This window comes from Sorex fumeus, unplaced genomic scaffold (genome assembly GCF_029834395.1).
Source record: "Sorex fumeus unplaced genomic scaffold, SorFum_2.1 ptg000107l, whole genome shotgun sequence".
Classification (NCBI taxonomy): domain Eukaryota; kingdom Metazoa; phylum Chordata; class Mammalia; order Eulipotyphla; family Soricidae; genus Sorex; species Sorex fumeus.
Genome location: NW_026606164.1, coordinates 650,461 through 671,251, shown reverse-complemented (window position 1 = coordinate 671,251; position 20,791 = coordinate 650,461). Strand labels below are relative to the sequence as shown.

Here is a 20,791-nt window from a genome sequence, read left to right as displayed (position 1 = left end):
GTGTGTGTGTGTGTGTGTGTGTGTGTGTGTGCAAGTGCGTGCGTGTGCCCTCTTCCCTTGACTAGCGTGAGGTTGTTGGTCCCTGGGGCGGCCATGTGCCGCTCCGCTGTCCGTGGTCCTGACCCTGCAAGCTCGCGTCTCTGCTGCCTGGCACCAGGGTGGGAGCACTCTACCCTTCGCGGGGGAGCACGGGAAGGGGTGTGAGGCCCGGCAAGCACAGAGGCAGGAGTGCATGCCCCACCGTGCCTGGGAGCACCAGCCATTCCCTGCACCTGCTGCCCTGCTCTTGTGTTAATTGGGGGAGTTTTTGATGTTTCTCTCCAACAGTTCATGAGGTGTTGTCCTCTGTTTCGTGTGTTTTGTTTTTCCTGTGTGTTGTTTGGATTTTGCCTTCTTCCCCTCAATATTTAAACTCGCCGACTGTAGTTTTACTGGGGCTCCATGGGTCTGTTTCGTTGACCTGGTCATTTTCTTACGATGTTTGTCTCCTCTCTGTCAGTGTCATCAAATGCTCTTGAAGAGAAGCTGACGGCTCGTTTTCATGTGACACTTTTCATCTGCTGGTGGTCTGTTGGCTTCTCAGAAACAGTCACTTTGGCTGTGTCTCATGAAGTTTTACATTCAGCCTGCCTGCCTTCCTTCCCTCCTTCCCTCCTTCCTTTCTTTAGTTCCTGGGCCACACCCAGTTTTGCAGACAGATCACCCATGGTGGTCTTGGGTGATCACACGTGGTGCCAGGGATCAAACACGGGTTGACTGCATGCGTGTCAGGCCCCCACCCCCACCCCCCGCTCACCCACTGCACTGTCTCTCTGGCCTCTACATTCAGTTTGTGTGTTATCAAACATTTCCAGAAACAACTTTTCTTTCAACTACAGGCTTATTGAACAACATACTTTCCACTTTGTGTATATTTAGAATGTTTCATGTTATGCACTTTGTTTTTCCTGTTATACATTTCTTGTTTTTCCACATTATTGCCAGGGAGTATTACTGGCCTGCTGCTGTTCATCTGGAATTTATCGGACTTTTCTTTGGGATTTCCTGTGCATCCTGCTTTGGGAATATTTTGCTGTGCTGGAAAGAATGCAAGCACAGGCATGGCGGTGTTGAAGAGAGTATCTTAGGCTTTTAACTGTGACCAGTAACAAGTGATGAACGATACAGTGCTTACCTTAGGCTTGGGGTGGTGTCTCCCGGGCCCGGTCAGCACCTGCTGTCCGGCACTTAGACGCTTCCCTTCCTGGGCCTCTGTGGCGCTGGAGCCTGTGTGGGCTGGATGGCGGATTATTACCCGCTATGCCAGGAGAGTTGACTGGAGTGTCACATCTTGCTAACTGGTCTTCCTTTAGTTAGTTTTTTCCACTTTTTCCCTTGGGCATCTGTTCCCTTTCTCACTCGTGTTTCTGTGTCCTTGTTTTGTGTATTCATTTCTTCATCTATCCAGCATGTTTCCTGTCTCTTAGTTGAACCCACTGCGGGACGTTTTCTTTGCTGATTTTTACCCAGTTACATTTATTATAATGCTTGGTGTAGGAAGACATACATTCTGAGATGTCTTTTACCAGTGTATCAGTTCTTTGTTCTTCTCTCGGCTTTGTCTGGGATTGACTCTTAAAAACAGTTCCCTGGGCCTGCAGAGAGTGCAGTGGGCAGGACGCTTGCCTTGCCGGCAGCCCTTCCTGAGTCAGAGGCAGGAGTAAGCGCCCAGCACCACCCGGGGAGCTGCCCGTCCTTGCTTGCTCTGTGACCGCACTGTGTACCCGGATCCCCAGGACCACGCCCACCAGGGCTGGGGGACCGGGCTGTTCTGCATTTGTGTGGGCTCGGGAACCAGATGGGGGCTGGAGATGAGACCAGGTTGGTTCGTGCAAGAGCCCAGCCTGCTGTGCTGTGGGTCCCAGACCCCCAGGCCTGCTCTGCACGCAGGCCGACGCCGTCCCTGACACCTGTTGAACCATCCCCTGGCTTCAGTTGGTGCACCTGTCCCATTGGCTTTCGTGCCTTTTGTTTCTTCGCCAGTAAATGGGTTGTCAGGTGACTCTTCGGGAGAGGGTGTGGAGAGTTACTTTGTAGATTGGCAGATTTATGCATCAGTAAGAACTGTAAAGCTAATGGTATTCCACTGGCCGAGCATACTGGTGCTAGAGTTCTCTGGAGAAGAGAATCTGTTTCCTCTCCTGTGTGATTTCACTGTTTGACGGTTCAGCGTTGTGTGTGAGACCGGGACAGCACAGGTCACGGGAAATGGAACTAGGTAAATTTTGTTAGGGAAAAGCTTAAATAGGTCATTTCCGTGGTGGCTGACAGAGGCCCCACGGGAGTGTAAGTTTAGGGGAAGTGTCACCTGGAAGGAGCCATCATCCCCCGTTAGTTAGTGCACGTCAGCAGCGGGGTTCACGCAGACCCCGTTGGCGCCTGTGGGAAGCCTCTTCCTCGGCCCTCACCAAGTTTCTCTTCCAGGTGGGCATTCTGTATTGCCCCCGCCTTAGAAGCGTTAGTCTGCAGAATGACTGTGGGTCTGCAGGGCCAGAGCGGTGGCCCAGCGGGAGGGCGTTGGCCTGCATGCCTCCAACCCGAGTTGGACCCCGGCACCCCTTGGGTTCCCCACCAGAGCCAGGGTCAGCCCTAGTTGCTCCAGGGGTGGCCCAAACAGAACCAAACGAAGCGAAAAGAGTACTTGTGGGCTTCCAGAAAGCTGGGGAGGGGTAGTGGGTCCCCGGCAACCCCAGCAGGCCTCCCCCTCCCCCCCGGTGGCTGAGGTCCAGCCTTGCCCAGATGCGGAGTGTCAGCACCCGAGGACGGTTCAGCCAGCAGGGCGTCTGACCAGCCGAGGCCACACCTGCCTGGTCACTGAGGGTCGCTCCAACTGCCGCACAGGCGCCAGCAAACCCCCCTTCCCCCCGCCTCCCTCTCTCAGCGCGGCACTCCTTTGGCTTCTGTGAGCCACGCCGAGAATCTCGTGGGCTCTTGGGGTCTGGGCCACCACGCCCCGTGCTCAGGGGCGGGACCCCCTGCTCTGTGCCGGGTGACCCGGGCTCCCGCCCAGCCAGAGCCGCAGGGAAGCAAGAGAAGCCAGGATGCGGCCCCCGACAGGGTCTGCCTGCGGGGCTGGGTGGGGGCTGGGCCTCGGAGCCCCTCGGCCGCACCTCAGGTGCCTGCGTGCCCAGGTCCGAGCCCCCCTCGCCCGCCCCTCGGGTGTCCAGGGGCCCAGGCCTCCCGCAGAGGGGGTTGTTAGCGCCCGAAAATCCTCGAGCCCCGGGGGCGCTGAGGCGTGTGCCTTGCCGGCTGTGTCTGAGCTTGGCGTGCGTGGGGTTTCACGGCGCCGGGCCGGGTCGCGTTCAACCCTGTCCTCCCCCCGCAGCGAGCAGCTCTGCGCCTTCTGCTACTGTGGCGAGAAGAGTTCCCTGGGACAAGGAGACCTGAGGCAGTTCCCGGTGACGCCCGGGTTCCAGCCGTCCCTGCGGAAGGACCTGGAGGACAGCGGCGGCGGAGCCGGCGAGAAGATGCCCAGCCCCCCGCCCCGGCGGCCCCGTGGCCCCAGGAAGTAAGCACGTGGGGGGGAGGGAACGCCCCGGGACCCCCCGCCCCCAAAGCTCTGCTCATTCCTCACGGAGTCATCACAAAGCCACGGTGACTGTCAAAGCACGAGAGTGAACTTTTAGGGGCAACTTCCCTTTTGAGCAGGGGTGGTTGGTCTTTAGGGCCACTTGTCTGTCTGCAGAGCGACTCCTGACTCTGTGCTCAGGGAGAACTCCCGGTGGGTGCGGGGGGGGGGGGGGTGGGCATCGGTGGGTAGTGGAGTGTCGGGAATTGAATGCAGGTCAGCCACGTGCCTGCCTGCTGTGCCGTCGCCCTGACCCATACAGGAGCCCAGGGTCAATCGAGACAGCCGTGGGGTTCCACGGCTTGTCCAGACAGACGGGCGGTGGTGGGGGTGGTTAGAGCAGCTCTGTGATGCCTCCTCCTCGGACACTGGAAGGAGCCCAGAGCATGGCAGGCCAGCAGGACCCCCGCGTTCCTGTGTCACTTACTTCCAGTCAGGTTCAGGCGTGCTGAGCTGCCCTGTCCTTGTCCAGTGCCAGCATTGCTGGCTTTATTGCTCAGGACCTGCCTGGCGAGTGTGTCCTTCCGAGGCTTGGAGGACCAGCCTCCACGGCGCTGTCTGTGGCTGCATCTGCTACTCCTGGACACGGCAGCCCCGACCCCCACCTCCCCACCCCTCTACCCCCCAACCCTGGGCCCTCGCAGTGTCCAGAGTTTGTCCTCTTCATGCTGGGCACCGTTGTTTAGAAGCTTAATTATGCACTTGCCTCTGGTCGTTGAGGGAGCTGAAGTTTGCCCAGGAGGAGAGAGCGTGAGAATTAATTTAGCCAGCAGGCGGCTGACTCGTCCGGTGGCTGACGCCCCCCTCCCCCCCCCCCCCCCGCCCCCCAGCCTCCTCCAGACTCAGGAAGGCGCGTGGTCTGCTCGGACCCCGTTGGCTGCTGCCCTTGGGCCCCAGCCAGTGCCGGAAGCAAGAGGCTTTTAAGAGAACTTCAGGTGGGGAGCCCGAGGAGGCTAGAAGTGCTTATTTAGAGAGTCTTGGTGTTTCCAAGGCCGTCGCCAGATTATGGATAATAGCTTTACCTTTTGTGCTCGGTTGAGCATTTAAAAATACATAAACAACATGCAGAACTCTAGCAAGCTTATAACGTCCGTCGGTAATTAGCACCTTTAAGAATCCGACGGGTTATATTTGAATCATTGTGTTCTCTATTGAACGATAGAAGCAAGTATAAACACCTGTTTGGGCAACACACTTGGGCCCCACTTAATTTAATATGATAAATTTTAGTGGAAACTTTACAGCCCAAGATAATTACATAAAAATACCCTGAAATTATTTCTACCAAGTTATTAAGTAATGGTAACAGGCCAGTTAATGGGCCTCAGAAATGAAGCACATGGAAAAAAACGTATAGATCGTTCAGTGGTAGATAATTCATCTAACTGGATCATCATTTTAAACATTTACAGAATAAATTCAAAATGACCTCTAAGCCAGAGGAACAATAGTTGACTATTTTCTAAGTGGAAAGTGAGGTTTTTGAAGTAGCTTTCCTCCCAGTTGCCCTGCGTGTGAGCATGTGTGCCCAGGGGCAGAGTGGGGCTCACCGGGCTGGGCACTCGCCTCACTGGTCAGTCTGGGTCAGTCCCCGCACGCCCCCGGGGGCTCCCTGAGCAAGACCCGGTGTGGCACCCACGCCCCCCAAAAGTGACAAAGGATTCTTTCCCTCTTGCCTTTTTAGTGTACTTTACTTAAAAAGATTTTTTTGTTGTTGTTTTGGCTTTTTGGGTCACACCTGGCAATGCACAGGGGTGACTCCTGGCTCTGCACTCAGGAATTACCCCTGGTGGTGCTCAGGGGACCATCTGGGATGCTGGGAATCAAACCCGGGTCGACCCGGGTTGGCAGCGTGCAAGGCAAACGCCCTCCCCGCTGTGCTATCACTCCAGCCCCCTTAAAAGGAATTTTTAAATAAAAGCCGTCTGAGGGCTCCCCTGAGGTGCTGCCAAGGCGTCCCTCCCTACAGTGCTCGGGGTGGTTGGTGTGTGTGGGGAGAGGGGCTCTCCCACTTCCCTGGGGCGCGGGGGCTCCTCCTCTGTTCATTCCCCACTTCAGGCTTGAGTCTGGGCGTCTGTTTCTGGGACGTCCTTGGGTCCCGGCCTGACGCTCCCCCCTGCCCTGTCCAGCGCCAGACTGGTCACATGACCCGAGCACCGAAACCCGCTCAGACGCCAGCCAGGCGGGAACCGCGCGTGAGCCGCATCAGCCGCTTCACGGGTTCTCAGTTGAGGCTCTGAGGGAGGCGGCCTCCGGGCCTGGCCTGGGAGTGAAGGTCGGGTGCCCCCACCGGCCTCAGTCTCCCCCGAGCTTCCTCCCTGCCCCGCGTCCATTCTGCCTCTCGCCGAGGCCAGGGCCGACCGGAGCGTCCACGCTCCTGGTGCTGACGGACAGTTGCTGCCCCCGTCCTCACCCTCCCCCTCGCCCTCCTCCGTGCTGGACGGTTGCTTGTTTTCACACCCTGCCGTGTGCCCATGTCACTTTGAATTGATACTTTGTGTTTTGGGGGCAGATTCCCAGAAGTGGGGGGCTGGAGCAATAGCACAGCGGGGAGGGCGTTGGCCTCGCACGCACCAACCCGGGTTCGATTCCCGGCATCCCATATGGTCCCCTGAGCCCCGCCAGGAGTGATTCCTGAGTGCAGAGCCAGGAGGAACCCCTGAGCATCCCCGGGTGTGACCCAAAAAATTAAAAAAAAAAAGAAAAGCGTTTTTATTTTCCCATTTTGGAGCAATGCCCCGAACCCATTGAAGTTCTCTTTGGAACCGTGTTTCCTTGGCCCTCCTCCAGTGCTTGTGCAGGAAACCTTACTGGAACAGCGTGATTGGGGCTGAGAAACAGTAGAGCTGGGGGTGAGGGGTGGGCGGCCCTGGCCACGCGACCCCACCCCCCAACCCCCAGCCCTGCCTCGAGTGACCCTGAGACACACAGAGCCGGGAGTCACCACTGAGCACCCCCGAGCATGTTAGACTTGACGAAGTTCTATTATTCTTGAAGGAAGGAAAATGTTCTTATTTTACTGTGAGCATTTTTACAAAATACTTTCTTTTTTTTTTTTTTTTTTTTGCTTTTTGGGTCCCACCCGGCGATGCACCGGGGTTCCTCCTGGCTCTGCACTCAGGAATTACTCCTGGCGGTGCTCAGGGGACCCTATGGGATGCTGGGAATTGAACCCTGGTCGGCCGCATGCAAGGCAAACACCCAACTCGCTGTGCTATCTCTCCAGCCCTTTACAAAATACTTTAAAGTTAGCGTAGCAAGTTAGGTAAATAAGACAAAAGTGAGTTTGCATTAGCATGAAAAAAAAGCTCGTTTTTTTAAAGGCCTTGTTAAAATATTTTTTATACTTTTTTTTTCCTTTCAGTGATTCCAGGTATAAAAAGTTCAGAACTCTGGCCGGTTTCTCCTTCCTGGGACCGTGAGAAATGCCGGCAGACAGAAGCGCAGTGAGGGTGCCAGCCCCCTGGGGAGGCGCGGGCCGGGATTGGCCTCCGGTACCACGCGTGGTCCCCTGAGCCCCGGGCACACCTGGGTGTGGTCCCCAAAACAAAACAGCAGCAAAGTCAGTGAGTCGTGGTGGCTGTTGAGTGGTGACGGAATCAGAATCAGGGGAACTGAGCACTGTCAAATACTATCGCTGCCAGAGAGGAGTGGAACGCTCGTGCCACCTTAACGCTGGACACGGGACCGGTCATTGTGAAGCTTCAGGGCTGAGAAAGTTTGAGACCTGCATGTCACACGCCTGACTTCCTTCCCAGCTTTACTGCTGTTACGTCTTTTTTTGCGTTTCTTTCTGGGCCTCACCTGGTGATGCTCAGGACATACTCCTGTCTCTGTGCTCAGAGACCCCTCCTGGTGGGCTCAGGGGGCCATCTGGGGTGCTGGGGATCAAACCCAGGTCGGCTGTGTGCAAGACCCGTGCCACCTCCCTGCTGTGTGCTGTTGCTCCAGCCCATGCTGTTGTATTTTTTTGGGGGCGGGACACACCTGGTGATGCTAAGGGGTCACTCCTGGCTCTGCACTCAGGAATCACTCCTGGGGACCATGTGGGATGCCAGGGATCGAACCCAGGTCAGCCGCATCCACAGCAAACGCCCTTCCCGCTGTGCGGGAACTCCGATACCAGCTGCTGTATTCCCTCTTCTCCTGTTTCTCCGGGGCCACAGCTGGCCGTGCTTGGGGCCTGCTCCAGTGGGACCGGGGTGGGGGGGTACGACAGGTGCCCAGCCCCGAGCTCTCTCCGTGATGCAGCTCTGGGCACTTTGCTCTTGTGTCTTGCATCGTCCTGCCCCAAATCACTGTCGACCTTGTCGGGGCCCCAAGATGCGGCCGCTCACCCCTGCCCTCCCGCGCCACCTTTACAATTTGGAGTGAGGTTAGGTCCCCGGAGAGAACGTTTCTCTCCCTTCTCTCCTCAGTCGCCTGCTGCTCTCGTGCCCGTGTTCACTCAGAGCTGCTTAAGCCTTCAAGGCCCAGGGGACGTCCGGTCCATCGGACTGACAAAACAGTTCCTCGGGAGAAGGTCTTAGAGTGTCAGCGTAGGAACAAGCAGCAAATGTCAAAAATAAACCTGCATTTCCAAATTCGAACACTTGCTTATGGACTTGGAGACTTCGAAAGAGCTGTTCGCATGTTCTGATGCAGCAGCCTGGTTTTAAAGATCGCACGGCGAGTCCTGCCGTCGGCGTGAGCGTGTGCCGGTCTCCGCCTGGTCCCCGTGGCCCGTCGGCTCCGTGCGCATCAGCCGTGTCTGTCGCCCCTGCAGAGAACCGTCTCCAGCGCAGCGCCTGGCGCCGTGCGTGAGTGTCAGCACGCAGACGCCCCCCGAGGACCAGGCCGGGAAGCTGTGGGACGAGCTCAGCCTGGTGGGCCTGCCCGATGCCATCGACGTCCGCGCCCTGTTTGACCCCACAGGTAGGCGCTCTCGGTCAGCCTCTCCGAGTCCTGCGGGGCGGCTCCGTCTGGCGGCGGCTGGGGGGAAATGAACGGCCACTGCGTCCGCTGTGTGCGCGGACACTCAGGAGCAGTGTGTTGGCTCGCGCGGGCGGGCAGCAGCGAGACGCCTGGCCTCGCGGAGGAACGTCTCGGGTGCAGGGGACTCAAGCGTGGGGTGGGCACCGAAGCCTCTGCCCGTCAGGCGCTGGCCCAGGCAGCAGGTGACCGCGAGAAAACAGGCGGTCCGTGCGGTGGCGGACCTGTTAGAGCAGAACAGGCTGTCAGTGTGGCGGTACTTGTGCTGTTAGAGCAGAACAGGCGGTCGGTGTGGCAGTAGTTGCGCTGTTAGAGCAGAACAGGTTGGCGGCGTGATGTAGGTGTACAGGCGGTCGATGTGGCGGTATTTGTCGTGTCAGAGCACAGCAGGCGTCAGTGTGGCCGTAGTTATGCTGTTGGAGCAGAACAGTGGGCGATGTGGCGGTAGTTGTGCTGTTAGAGCAGACGGGCGGTCGTTGTGGCGGTAGATGTACAGGCGGTCGTTGTGGCAGCAGTTGTGCTGTTAGAGCAGACAGGCGGTCGTTGTGGCACACTGTTGGAGCAGGCGGTCATGCTGTGGGTTCTGACGTTCGTCTGACCCTGAGCTGTGAGTCGCTCGGGGGCTCGTGGTACAGCGTGAGAGCCTGAGTGGGCACTCGTGGCCCGGGCCGGGCAGAGTCTAAGCATTCTTGGTGTCATCAAGCGTAAACCTCCGTAATGATGCCAAACAAAATTGTCGGTCGTTCTTAAACGAAGTGGTTAGAAAATGTCCTGTTGTTGGAGACATAAGCCCTCGTCTAGGGAATCCTGATTTTCATTTTTTTTTTTTGGTCCTTTTGTTTGTTTGGGGCCACACCCTGCATTGCTCAGGGATGACTCTTGGTGGTCTCACGGGACTGTGGTCAGCCGGCTGCGAGGCCAGTGCCCTCCCCTGTGCCCCTGCTGGCCGGGTGAACTGGGACCTTCTCTGCGTCAGAGTTGCTGGTGGCTTGTGGGCAGCGTGTTCAAGACTTGATGTGTGGGCAGCGCTGCCGAGGTGCTGCCCCGTGACTCTCGGCTCCCGTGTTCCCAGGTGGCGCTTGCTTCGGGGGCTGTCCCTCGCCCTGGGGGTCTGGGTGCAGACGGCTGTGCCGTGCTTACTCCACGCTCGGTGGGGGGTTTCCGTGTCCTGGTGCTCCTGTGTCTGACGTCTGTCTGTCTGTCTGTCCCTCCCCCCCAGGCACCTGCTGGGCTCACCACCGATGTGTGGAGTGGTCACTGGGCATGTGCCAGGTGGAGGAGCCGCTCCTGGTGAACGTGGACAAGGCTGTCGTCTCAGGGAGCACAGAGGTGAGTCCCAGGCGCGCTACCTACTGAGGCTTGAGATGGCCGGGGCGCTGGGCACTGGCCACCCCATTGGATCTCTGGTGCCTTGTGGTGCCCAAGTACCACGGGTGATGCCCACAGGTCCTGTGACACAAAAGCTCTCTGCCCGCAGTCCCAGGAGACTCTGTGTGGCCAGGAGGGACCCCCACACTGGTGCTCCTTGGAAACTCCTCCCTCCCCTCTGAAAAAGAATTCAGTGGTTATTAAGTAGAAGTCTTAAGCAGATCATTCTTCGGCTTTCTTGAAGAGTAGCTTGTACAGACCATTAGATCGCACTATGTTAGATTTTGCTATAAATATAGGTCGTACATATTTTCGGTTGAAGTTGGAAAATCCTACTTTTAGAACTAAGAACTCCTAACTGTCCTGCCGTATTTGCGGGGCTGCATCTTAAGACAAGACTATTGGATGGAGATTTAAAATAAGAGACAAGATTTGACAGGCTCTGGTCCACAGTGGGAACTGACTCTGTTTGATATTTTTAAAATCAATTAAAATACTTTTTTTCCAGTCAAGTTGGCAGTTCGCTTTGTCTTTTTGGCATCACCCCAAAACAGTAGCATATACACAGTCTGGCATCTCCCAGATCTTTCTCTGTGGATTTTTGTGTAATTTTGAAATAAGCACAGAAATCAGCGCAGCATCTACCTCCCATCTGTGAAGACAGGGACCTTGGCGGGGGGGGGGGATTGCTTTGCCGCCTCCCAAGCCCCTTGGGCTCTCGGCAAGTTCGTGTGAAGGGAACAGAGGCGTTTGTTCCCTGGGCATAGCAAGTTCGTGTGAAGGGACAGAGGCGTTTCTGTCCCTGGGCGTAGCGTGGGCTTGAGTGCCGGTGAGACTTGGGATGCAGCGGCACGAGTGCGGCCAGAGCAGCCGCGTAGTTAGCGTTGTGCGGGCGAGTGACCTGCCTCCGAGCCTTCTGGAAATGAGACCCTGCGCTGAGCGCAGAGGGCCACGTTCGGAGACGTGGAGAGAGCCTGTCCCTGCGCCTGCGGCCCTTCCCCTGTCCGCCTCGTCCCTTGAGGACAGAAGGGGCCACTCTCACTCTTCACGTGCTGAGCGCTTTTAAGCGGCGTCAGGGTCAATGCTGTGTCCCCTGTGAGGAGACAGGCTTTCCCTCGGGCCTGACAGGGAGCAGGTGGGACGGGTCAGCGTGGCTGTCGGTCCTGACTTGGCCTTGGACCATATGGACCGTGGGGCAGCTCGCTAAAACTCACAAGTCTTCGTCCCTGGAAGAAGGTGAGTTTTTTCTCGTTGGCCAGGACTCAGACATCCATAGATTGGTTTGTTCAGGCTGGACAGACTCAGTCACTTCTGTGCTTTGGGTTTGGTCTTGTTTTTTTGGGGGGGGTCACACCTGACAGTGCTTGGGCTATACTGCTGGCTCTGCACTCAGGGGTCCCCCCGTGGGGCCCCAGGGACCATCTGGGATGCCGGGATTGGGCCTGGCCTGGCCGCTGTCACTCTGGTCCCATCCTGTTCTCTGGCGGTGGGGATGCTCCTTGCTGCAGGTGTCCTGCAGGTGTGCACTCCGCTTCTCCCTTCACAGGTGAGATGAAGACACGGTCCCAGCCATACGGTCTTGCTTCTGCTGTTGAGAATCAGTAACTGTAACTGGATTTCGTTGGCAAAGTACCACAGCAGCCTCAAAGCCCACCCGTAATCGAATGACGGGACAAATGGGCCAAGCCATTGCGTGTCCGTATAAAGGAGGAGCGCGCAGCTGCAGAGACCCGAGAACCCTCTCTGTGAGCCGATAGGAAACAACTTTCGTTCTCCCGTAGCCTTTGTTATTGCGTCACAGAGAAGGTCAGAAAGATGTTTATATGCCCCTGCTCATCTGTGCAGAGCCTTAGGGGAGGCACGAAGCAGAAGCTTGGAAATGGGTCCCCTGTGGCGGGTGGGTGCTGTGAGCGGGCGGCCAGCAGGTGGTCCCTGGGCAGCCCCAACAGGGGAGGTGCCCAGTGCTCCTCTGAGCACGGGACCCGCGCCCTGACACCCACAGACAAGGTCCACGAGAGACACCCAAGGGAGGGCGACATTCACACCGGGTGAGAGATGGCGTAGGACACTGGACGCGGGGGGGCGCCGGAGGGACCAGAGGGCCTGGCTCACTGCAGACCGTGGCTGACCCTGGCATGGGTCACGCCTTGGCGCCAAGCCAGGAACAAATGCTGAACACTGGGGGGGGGAGGGGGGGAGGAGGGGAGAGGGGATGAAGCCCATGGCATGGAAATGAAAGATTTTTCTTTTTTAAAGAATCCATCAGAATGCTAGTTTAACTTAGAATGCATTTCTTGTTTTCCCAGAAAATAAATGTTCTAAATTTGTTGGCCTTTATTATGACATATAGTTGAAAGAATTGTAAAACCTATCTCTGTTTTCAAAGAAAACAAGCACTTAGTCGTCTCTTCCAGATGAATGTGGCGTTCCAACACTGAGAATGCAGTGGTCCTTCAAAGAGACGAAAACCGGGGCTGGAGCGATAGCACAGCGGGGAGGGCGTTTGCCTTGCGCGCCGCTGACCAGGGTTCGATTCCCAGCATCCCATGTGGTCCCCTGAGCACCGCTAGGAGTAATTTCTGAGTGCATGAACCAGAAATAACCCCTGTGCATTGCCGGGTGTGACTAAAAAAAAAAAAAGAGAGAGAGACAAAAACCAAGGATTAAGCATTTAAAAAAAAAAAACACTAGAGTCATTTATATTGATGTTATTGCCAGAAACTTTGAGAAGTAGTTAAAAAAAAATCAAAATCTTCACACAAAAATCATGAATACAGATCATTAAACATTTCTAACATGTTTAAAGTAATCCATCAAGTTTCGGTCTGTTTTTAAACCTCCTTACTCAAAATTTGTAAAAATGCATGCTTTTTCTTGATGGAAGGTAAATTCCTAGTTAAACTGTGATCCTCAGGGGCTTAAATGGCCTTTGATGGAGCCGAGGCCCGAGACCTGGCCGCGGGGTGGCTGAGCTGAGCAGCACAACCAGCCACCACAGTGAAAACTGACTGTTATTATTATTGTTGTTAGTTTTTAAAAACCACCTCTTGGACCAGAGGTGGGTGTTGGCGGGGGTGTGGGCCTGGGGCCCGGCTGGGACACTCTGCCTGAAACCCAGCCAGAGGGAACTTTGTAATTTCACCGTGACTAAATTAGGAACATTTATTACGTTCTTTTTTAATGAAATGGTTGTGTCAGTAATACATCATTCCCATTTCGACTCCCTTTTTTGGTTTTTGTTAGAACTTTCCCTCGCTGGTGCCGTCTACACTGGGCGCTGAGCCCGGGGCAGAGTTTGCTGCCCTGTCTGCCGGTCTCGGGTGCTGGGCTGAGGGAGAGGGGGTGCCTCTGGGGACCACTGGGGACCCAGAAGCCAACCCCCAGCCCCAGAAGATAGATAAAATTCCAGGACAGGTATTCCGGGGAAATCCGACACTGCCTTGCGGCCTGCGGTCGCCAGGGTGAATGGGGCGGGCGCTGGGCCGTGTGACGGGCTGGTGCCCCAGGCACACAGGGGTTGCTGGGGTCTCCAGGAAGAAACACGCGTGCACACAGGGGTTGCTGGGGTCTCCAGGAAGAAACACGCGTGCACGCCTGTCCTGCTGAAGCCCACCTTTGCAAGTTTACAGTGTTCATGTGAATTTCAGAGGAATCTAGTTCCCCGCCCTGTGCCTCCCTTAGGGCTGTAGGTGCCTGAGGGTGGGACCCAGGGCTGTCAGTGCCCGAAGGCGGGGACCCGGGGCTGTAGGTGTCCCAGGGCAGCACCCAGGACTGTAGCTTCCTGAGAGCAGGGACCTGCGCTGTAGGTGCCTGAAGGCGGGGACCAGGGCTGTCTGCCCCCGGGCGTGAGTCCTTCCTGGTTTGCCTGTGCTCCGGGGCCTGACTGCAGAGGAACGAGGCGTGAGCTGCTACTGGCATCTAGTGGCTACTTCTGAGCCTCTGCCAGGCTCAGGGCAGCCTGCGTCAGACTCCCCCCCGCAGTGCCCGGAGCCGGGAGCGCCCGCAGTGGCCCTGCCGCACTGCTGAGTCTGTGTGCCATGGCGCCCGTCAGTGCCGGCTGGACGCTGCGTCGTGCATTTCCCTGACGAGGGCCCTTAGCCGGGCTGCAGGGCGCAGTGAGTGACCCCAGTAGCAACTGAGCACGCAGCCGCCTGTTCCAGCCCACAGGAGTAACGGGCAGGAAGAGTAGATCCAGGAGTTTGGCTCTTAGCGCAGTAGAAATTCCGTAAGAGGAGCCTGCAGGGTCGCACGGCGGGGGGAGGCTCTTGCCTTGCATGTGGCTGAGCCGGGTTCAATCCCCGGCCTCCCGCATGGTCCCTGAGTGTAGGGCCGGGAGTAGGCCCTGAGCACCGCCGAAACCTAAAGCGAGAAAAGCGAGAAATGAAAACAAGGCCTCAAATCACGTGGCCTTTGGGTGGCCCAAGCAGGAAAGGCGACTCGTCAGCATTTGCTTAGTGAAGGCACGGTTGGCAACTGACCGAGTTTAATCCCCGGCATCCCATAAGGTCCCCCAAGCACCACCGTCAGGAGTAATTCTTGAGTCCAGAGCCAGGAGTAACGAGCGTTGCAGGTGTGACCCAAAAAAGCAAAATAGCACCGCGCCATAGCGCTGCCCTCCCTTTGTTCATCGAACTGCTCCAGCGGGCCCAGTAACGTCTCCATCGTGAGACTTGTTGTTACTGTGTCTGGCATATCGAGTACGTCGCGGGGAGCTTGCCAGGCTCTGCCGTGCGGGCGAGATACTCTCGGTAGCTTGCCGGGCTCTCCGAGAGGGGCGGAGGAATCGAACTCGGGTCGGCCAAGTCGGCCGCACGCAAGGCAAACTCCCTACCCGCTGTGCTACCGCTCCAGCCCCAAAAGCAAAATAAAACACAGATAAATAAAAAAGTCAAATGCTTCCTGGTGGCATCTCTAGGCCTGAGGAATCTGGCTTTTCGTGCTCTTGCTTGGTTGGCTTTTATTTCAGGAATTATTTAATTTATTTAGGGAATTACTTCATTGAACTTGAAGTTACTGAGAGTCTTCCAAGTAATCTGCATGAAGCAGCGGTGGGGAAAATATTTTCTAATTCGAGAAAACAATAATTCAGATCAACCGGAAGTGAAATCTGCTCGGAGGTGTTTAAAATTATGTGTTAAAAAATAAGTATGAAACAGAAAAACGTCTTTGCTTGGGCAAGTTAAAAATAATGCGTAAGATTCCGATTGTATTCATTCCTCGGCATCTTGACGCTTCCTAGAGAATAGTTAAATTTGTAGTGGCTTATCAAGCTAATAATTGGTCACTGGCTCGTTTTGGTCACTGTGTCCGTCCCGCAGTCCCTGCAGCACCGCGGCCGAGTGGTTCCTTAGAACTAGTCACTGAGCACCACAGAGGCCCGGCCTGTCGCTTGGTGTCGCTGCAAGCAGGGGAATCTGACTGCCGTCGTTCGAGATTTAAACATTTTAGAACAAGCTCTGAACCAAATCATTGATTTTCAGGCTTTTAAGTATAAACTCCATTTCATTTTGGGCACTGCAGCTGGCAGTCCCGCTAACGGTCACGCTTCGTGCATCCAGCAGGTCCAGCTGCCGCCCGGCCTGTCCTCTCCACTCTAACTTGTCCCCTCCTCAGAGCAGTTCTCGGTTCCTGTCCTCTGGGACCTGCCCTTCCCACATGTTTCTTGCCGGCCCACACATGAGCGAGCGCCTTCTGCCTGTCTCTCTCCTTCTGGCTGGCTTCCTGCATCCGTGTGCCCGTGCTGTGACCCGTCTTCTCTGGGTTCTGCATTTGAACAGAGTTGTGCCAGCTTTGCCCAGCCCCCCTCCTCCCAGCACCTTGGTGCTTGTGGTGTCCCCGGCCCTTGGTAGAGACCGAGTGAAAGCACCTTGAGACGACAGCACACACGTTAGTTCTGTTTGAATTTACTGCTGTGTAAATTCTGATGTCATCGCAGGGTTAAACTCGAGAGGGCTGGGCCAGGCCAGGTAGTCCAATGGGTAGGGCACTGGCCTTGCCTACAGCTGACCAGGGCTCCATCCTGGAGCTGCACGTCTCCTGGAGGCTGCCAGGAGTCAGCCATGGGCGCTGTCTGTGTCTGCCTCTGCCACCTCCCTGCCCACCCCAGCAGACAACCCCCCCCCCCCAAGTTACACTCGGCCACAAAACAATAGAACAGAACCAGCCAGACCAAACTCCGTGGCCACGGTGCTCGTGGCTGGCGCTGGAGGGGGCTCGTGGACACGAGTGGTAGTGCCGCCGTCTGCCTTAGGCCGTCCTGGCGTCGGAGCAGGGGCCTGGGGCAGCTCCCAGCTTCAGAATCCTCAGCTGCCCGATGGGAGACCGCAGCCTGCCCCCCGCTGACGGATCATTTCGCAGGAACGACGCATCAGAAGGAGCAGAGGAGACGGTAGTAAATCTCCTACGTGCATTTTAAAGAGGCATGTGCTCAGAAAAAAATTGCGTGCTGGTAGATTTATTTCGGTACTTGGCAGTACCTCTCTGTATATAAAAACTTTAAAAAAAATGAATAGAAGAATCCCATTTATATCCGAATAAACAGATGAAACTGAAATGTTATCTTTGCTCCGTTCCCTTCACGAGTAAACGTGTGTGACCAAAGATCCTGCTAAATTATTAATGCATTTCCGATGAGAGAGAGTATTATAGAAAAGTTAATTTCTCTCTTGTTAGGTGCTTACGTCATAAGGGGCACCCGATAGCACGGTGCGGAGGGCGCTGGCCTTGCGCCTGGCTGGCCCAGGCTTGGTCCCCGGCACCAGAAATGGATCCCCTGTGGTAGAGTCAGCTGGGAGTCGGCCCTGAGCACAGCCAGGCGGGACCCCCTCAGAACAAACACACGAAAATACTTTGGAGTTTAGCAGTTTCGAAGTAATAGTTTGGAGTTTTGCCTCTTGCCCCGCAAAGACTGAAACGTTCGCTCTCTGTTTCTGGTTAGGAAGTGGGCTCGTCTCGGGGCTGTGCCCTTGGAGTAAGGGACAGGTAGAAAAATCGTCTCCCCCCCCCTCGTGGACCTTTACAGTGTGTGAGCGAAAACCCTCACAGAAGATCCGCGGGGACAGCTTCGCGCCCCCCGTGCTGGTTTCCTCCAGCCCTCGAGAGTCCCGCCTTGGTCACTCACGACGCGTCACTTTCTGCTTGTGTCGGCATTGCACGCAGTCATGCCGGTGGCGCGTCTGTCCGAGCCCTCCTCAGTCACGGCCGTGGCGCTCATGGGGGCCTGCCAGGACCGAGTCCGCCTTCCTGAGGCCCAGAAGGTTCCGGACACTGCGGGGGGCACTGCGCCCCTCCCTGGAGTCTGGGCTCCCCAAGGCTGCGGTGTCGCTGTCTCCCAGGAGTCGGCTGGTGGCTGAAGTCCCCTGCCTGCCCCCGCCCCTTGGTCCTCCTTGAGACATGGCAGGTGTCGGGGCCCTGCTCTGGGCGCGGTCCAGCCTGCGGAAGCCATGCCCTTTCGCGCCGGCCCTCGGGGTCCCAGTGGGCTGGACTTTGTTTACCGTTGGCGGTCTTATGCTGGTCCCATGTGTCCCAGCCGGGGTTCTGAGCCACCCTGAGTGTCGGGTTATCTGTCGAGGCTGCGTCCCAGACTGTGTCTTCTGATACCAGGTTCTGCATCGGTGACTTTCACTCAGCCCCTGAGTGATGTTCCTGCCTCATCCTGTCGCCATGGTGGCTGTGAGCCGTGGGCTGTTCGTCGTGGACAGTGCTGTTCTTTGGGTGGTCTTGCAGTGGCCTCACTGATGGGCCACGTGTGATTTTCTTTGTATTCTTCTGACAGACGCACAGACCCACATGGGGTGTGTCGGTGCAGGCACCAGGCGGAGTCTCCCGGGAGCCGACAGCATGGCCCCGTGGCCGCTGGTGTGTCGGCGCTGGCCCTTGCCGGCTGCCGTGGCTGTGGCAGGTGGAATGGGGCCTCTGGTGCCTGGCTGGGCGGAGGCACTGCCCAAGTCCCCTTCCCGTTTGCAGCTCCGACTCGGAAGCCCGAGGGGGTGACAGCAGGAGTGTGTGTGCCCGCCCAGCCGTCCATGGGGTGTGACCTGAGGCCCAGCGACACACTCTGGGTCTTCAGGCGGAATAAAATTAGGGACAGGCTTTATAAATGATACACATTCTTGTTTTTATTTGGTGAGATTTAATCACCATTAGGGTAACCTTGAGCTCAAAGCCTGGCTTTTAGGCCACATTACACATTTTTTATTTTTATTTTTATTTGGTTATTTATTTATTTTGTAGGAGTACTGCTATTTATTCAGCCACTGATCAGCAGATTGAATTGGGCGTGAAGTCCACATACGAAATTTTTAAAATTATGCATATGTGTTCGAGAGGGCAGATAGAAACAAATCTTCAAATTATCTTTCTAACTTCGGGGTGCATCTGCGTCTTTCTGAGCACTTACCCGAGGATCTTACATTTTCTAGTTCCTGGAGGTGACTTGCCTGGTGTCTTGCAGGTTTAGGTGGTGTTACTCGTAACAGCAGGTCTCTGAGTGCCCCCTGGGCCCCTCGCGTGACGGTCGCCCTGAGACGTCTCTCTGCTCTCTGTCCCTCTCAGCGCTGTGCGTTTTGCAAGCACCTTGGAGCCACCATCCGCTGCTGTGAGGAGCGCTGCACCCAGATGTACCATTTCCCGTGTGCCGCCAGCGCCGGCACCTTCCAGGACTGCAGACACTTCTCCCTCCTCTGCCCCGACCACATCGACCAGGCCCCGGAGAGATGTAAGTGTCGGCCGCCTCGGGGAATGGTGTGGGCATTCTGGCACCGGCGGGATCCTGGAAGCTCGGTCCACGGCGCTCCGTCCCCACAAAGGCAAACGGGGCGTGCGTTAGGAAATTGTTTCAGCTGGCCGGAGAGACGGTCTAGCAGGTGAGGTGGCCTTGTGACGCTGACCCCGGTGCGACCCCAGCACCCGGATGCTCTTCTGAGCCCCATCAGGAGCCTCAGCAGGGCTGGTGTGGCCCCACAGCGAGACGGTGTTTCTCAGGGTCTGGAGGGGGGGCCTGGGGTTGTGGTGCTGGCCTGGAACCCCCGATCCCCCCAGGGGCCTCCCCCCAGCACAGAGCCAGGAGCAGCCCCCGAGCGCCCCCCCCCCCCCCCCCGGGGGGTGCCTCAAAGCCCCTGTTAAATTCAACGTTAAGCTGGGCTGGCCATACGGGAGGGGAGGCACTCGCCTTGCACACGGCCCCCCACGTCGGAACCTGGCAGTGGACACGGTGCCCCCAGCCTTGCCAGGACTGACCCCTGAACACAGGGCTGCGAGTTAGCCCTGAGGATTGCAGGTGTCGCCCCCAAACCAAAAATAAGCGAACAAAAAGATTTTTAGTTACATGTTAAGCAACTATAAGAAGCTGGAACCCGCGTCCATGCCCGGAACAGGTTTGAGTGCCAGGCTGCACTCACGGGCATCTCTCCCTAGAGGGCCCATGTCCCACGCTCACATGTCCACAGAGGTCACTCTGGCTCACGTGGGTCTCCCGGTCGCGTATTGCTCCAGTTGGCTGCGTGCAGTATTTCAGTCTGTACTAAAGAGAAGTCATTCTAAAGCCACGCAGCTCTTGCTGTCCTTTTACTAAGCCCGCCCAGCTGGGGATGTCTGGGGAGCCAGGGGGGCTGAGGACCGGCCATGCAGACTCATTCCCCAGTCCTCAGCCCTGCCGTTAAAGTCGGTTTTATCTTTTCCACGGGGGGAACCAAGCTGGGTGAGCCCGTGGGTCGTGCCGAGAGCTGGCCCCAGGCCCTTGTGTATTTCTTCTTAGTCCATAGATTCTCAATGGAAACTTATGCTTTTAGCCCTGTGAAATTGTATTTCGAGCCTCACTGTGAAATCTCTGTAATGCTTTGTTTGGTCTTTCCTGGCCCCACGATTACCTAGGCTTTTATCTGTTTTTTTTCAGAGTAGTAAAGGCTTGCTTTTTTTTTTGGTTCAATATCACAATTTTATGTTAAGGCTATTCTGTCTTTAATTTTATTGCCCTTGATCACTCTGTAGGCATGACTTATAGGTAAGGCACAAATGATACTTTATATTGTATTGAAGCTAATAAAGAATTTAAACTCTTAAAAATGTTTTGGATCATTGTTACATTTGGGGCAGAGAGAACGATCATACATGCCGGGTAAGTGTTGTTTCTATAAGGCTTCATGTTCTGGATCAGTCGCAGTGAGCACACCAGGATGTCAGCCGTCAGAGTTGAGTTTCTGCATGGTGTAGTCTGCGATTTTGCCAGGTGAATCCACTCCTGGCTGCAGACTTCACCAGAACTGTGTTCTCTGTGCTAGAATGTTATTTAATGGCCAGTGCAGCCTTGTGGTGGCCCCCTACCGGGCATGTCTCATGAACAACAAGATCAGAAATGATCTTGTAGGAGAAGTGCGGGGAGGGCGTTTGCCTTGTACGCGGCAAACCCAGATTCGATCCCCAGCACCCCATAGGGTCCCCTGAGCACTGCCAGGAGTGTGATTCCTGAGTGCAGAGCCAGGAGGAACCTCTGAGCATTGCCGGATGTGACCTAAAAAGCAAAAAAAAAAAGTGCGGGAGCTGATTGGCTCTTGGCATATGCGGAAGGTGTGGCATAGATACACCTACCAGCATTGGCATCCGGGCAGGTCTCCGGGTTAGAGTCATCCCGAGATGGTCGGTACTTTGCCTCCGTGCACGGACGACTCACAGATGCTCATAAAAATACATGAACAGTAGGAGAAAAGGAAGCTAGAAACAATCGCGGAATGTGGCTGGGAGAACAGCGATGGGGTGAGCAGGGAGGGCGCGGAGAGGCGCCCAGAGGCAGCTCAGCCGCACCTGTGGCCGCAGGACTTCCGCAGTCAAGAGACGAAACAGGGACAGGTT

The 20,791-nt window shown here is 56.1% G+C and overlaps 1 protein-coding gene across 1 annotated transcript in view; it reads left to right on the top strand.

The window, feature by feature from the left end:
* The window catches only part of KMT2C (lysine methyltransferase 2C), a 184,786-nt gene that overhangs the window by 76,994 nt on the left and 87,001 nt on the right, over positions 1 to 20,791 (top strand). The window contains 4 exon segments of the mRNA XM_056134804.1: positions 3,365 to 3,547; positions 8,373 to 8,521; positions 9,798 to 9,907; positions 18,500 to 18,662. Coding sequence (XP_055990779.1) covers positions 3,365 to 3,547; positions 8,373 to 8,521; positions 9,798 to 9,907; positions 18,500 to 18,662 — 605 coding nt within the window.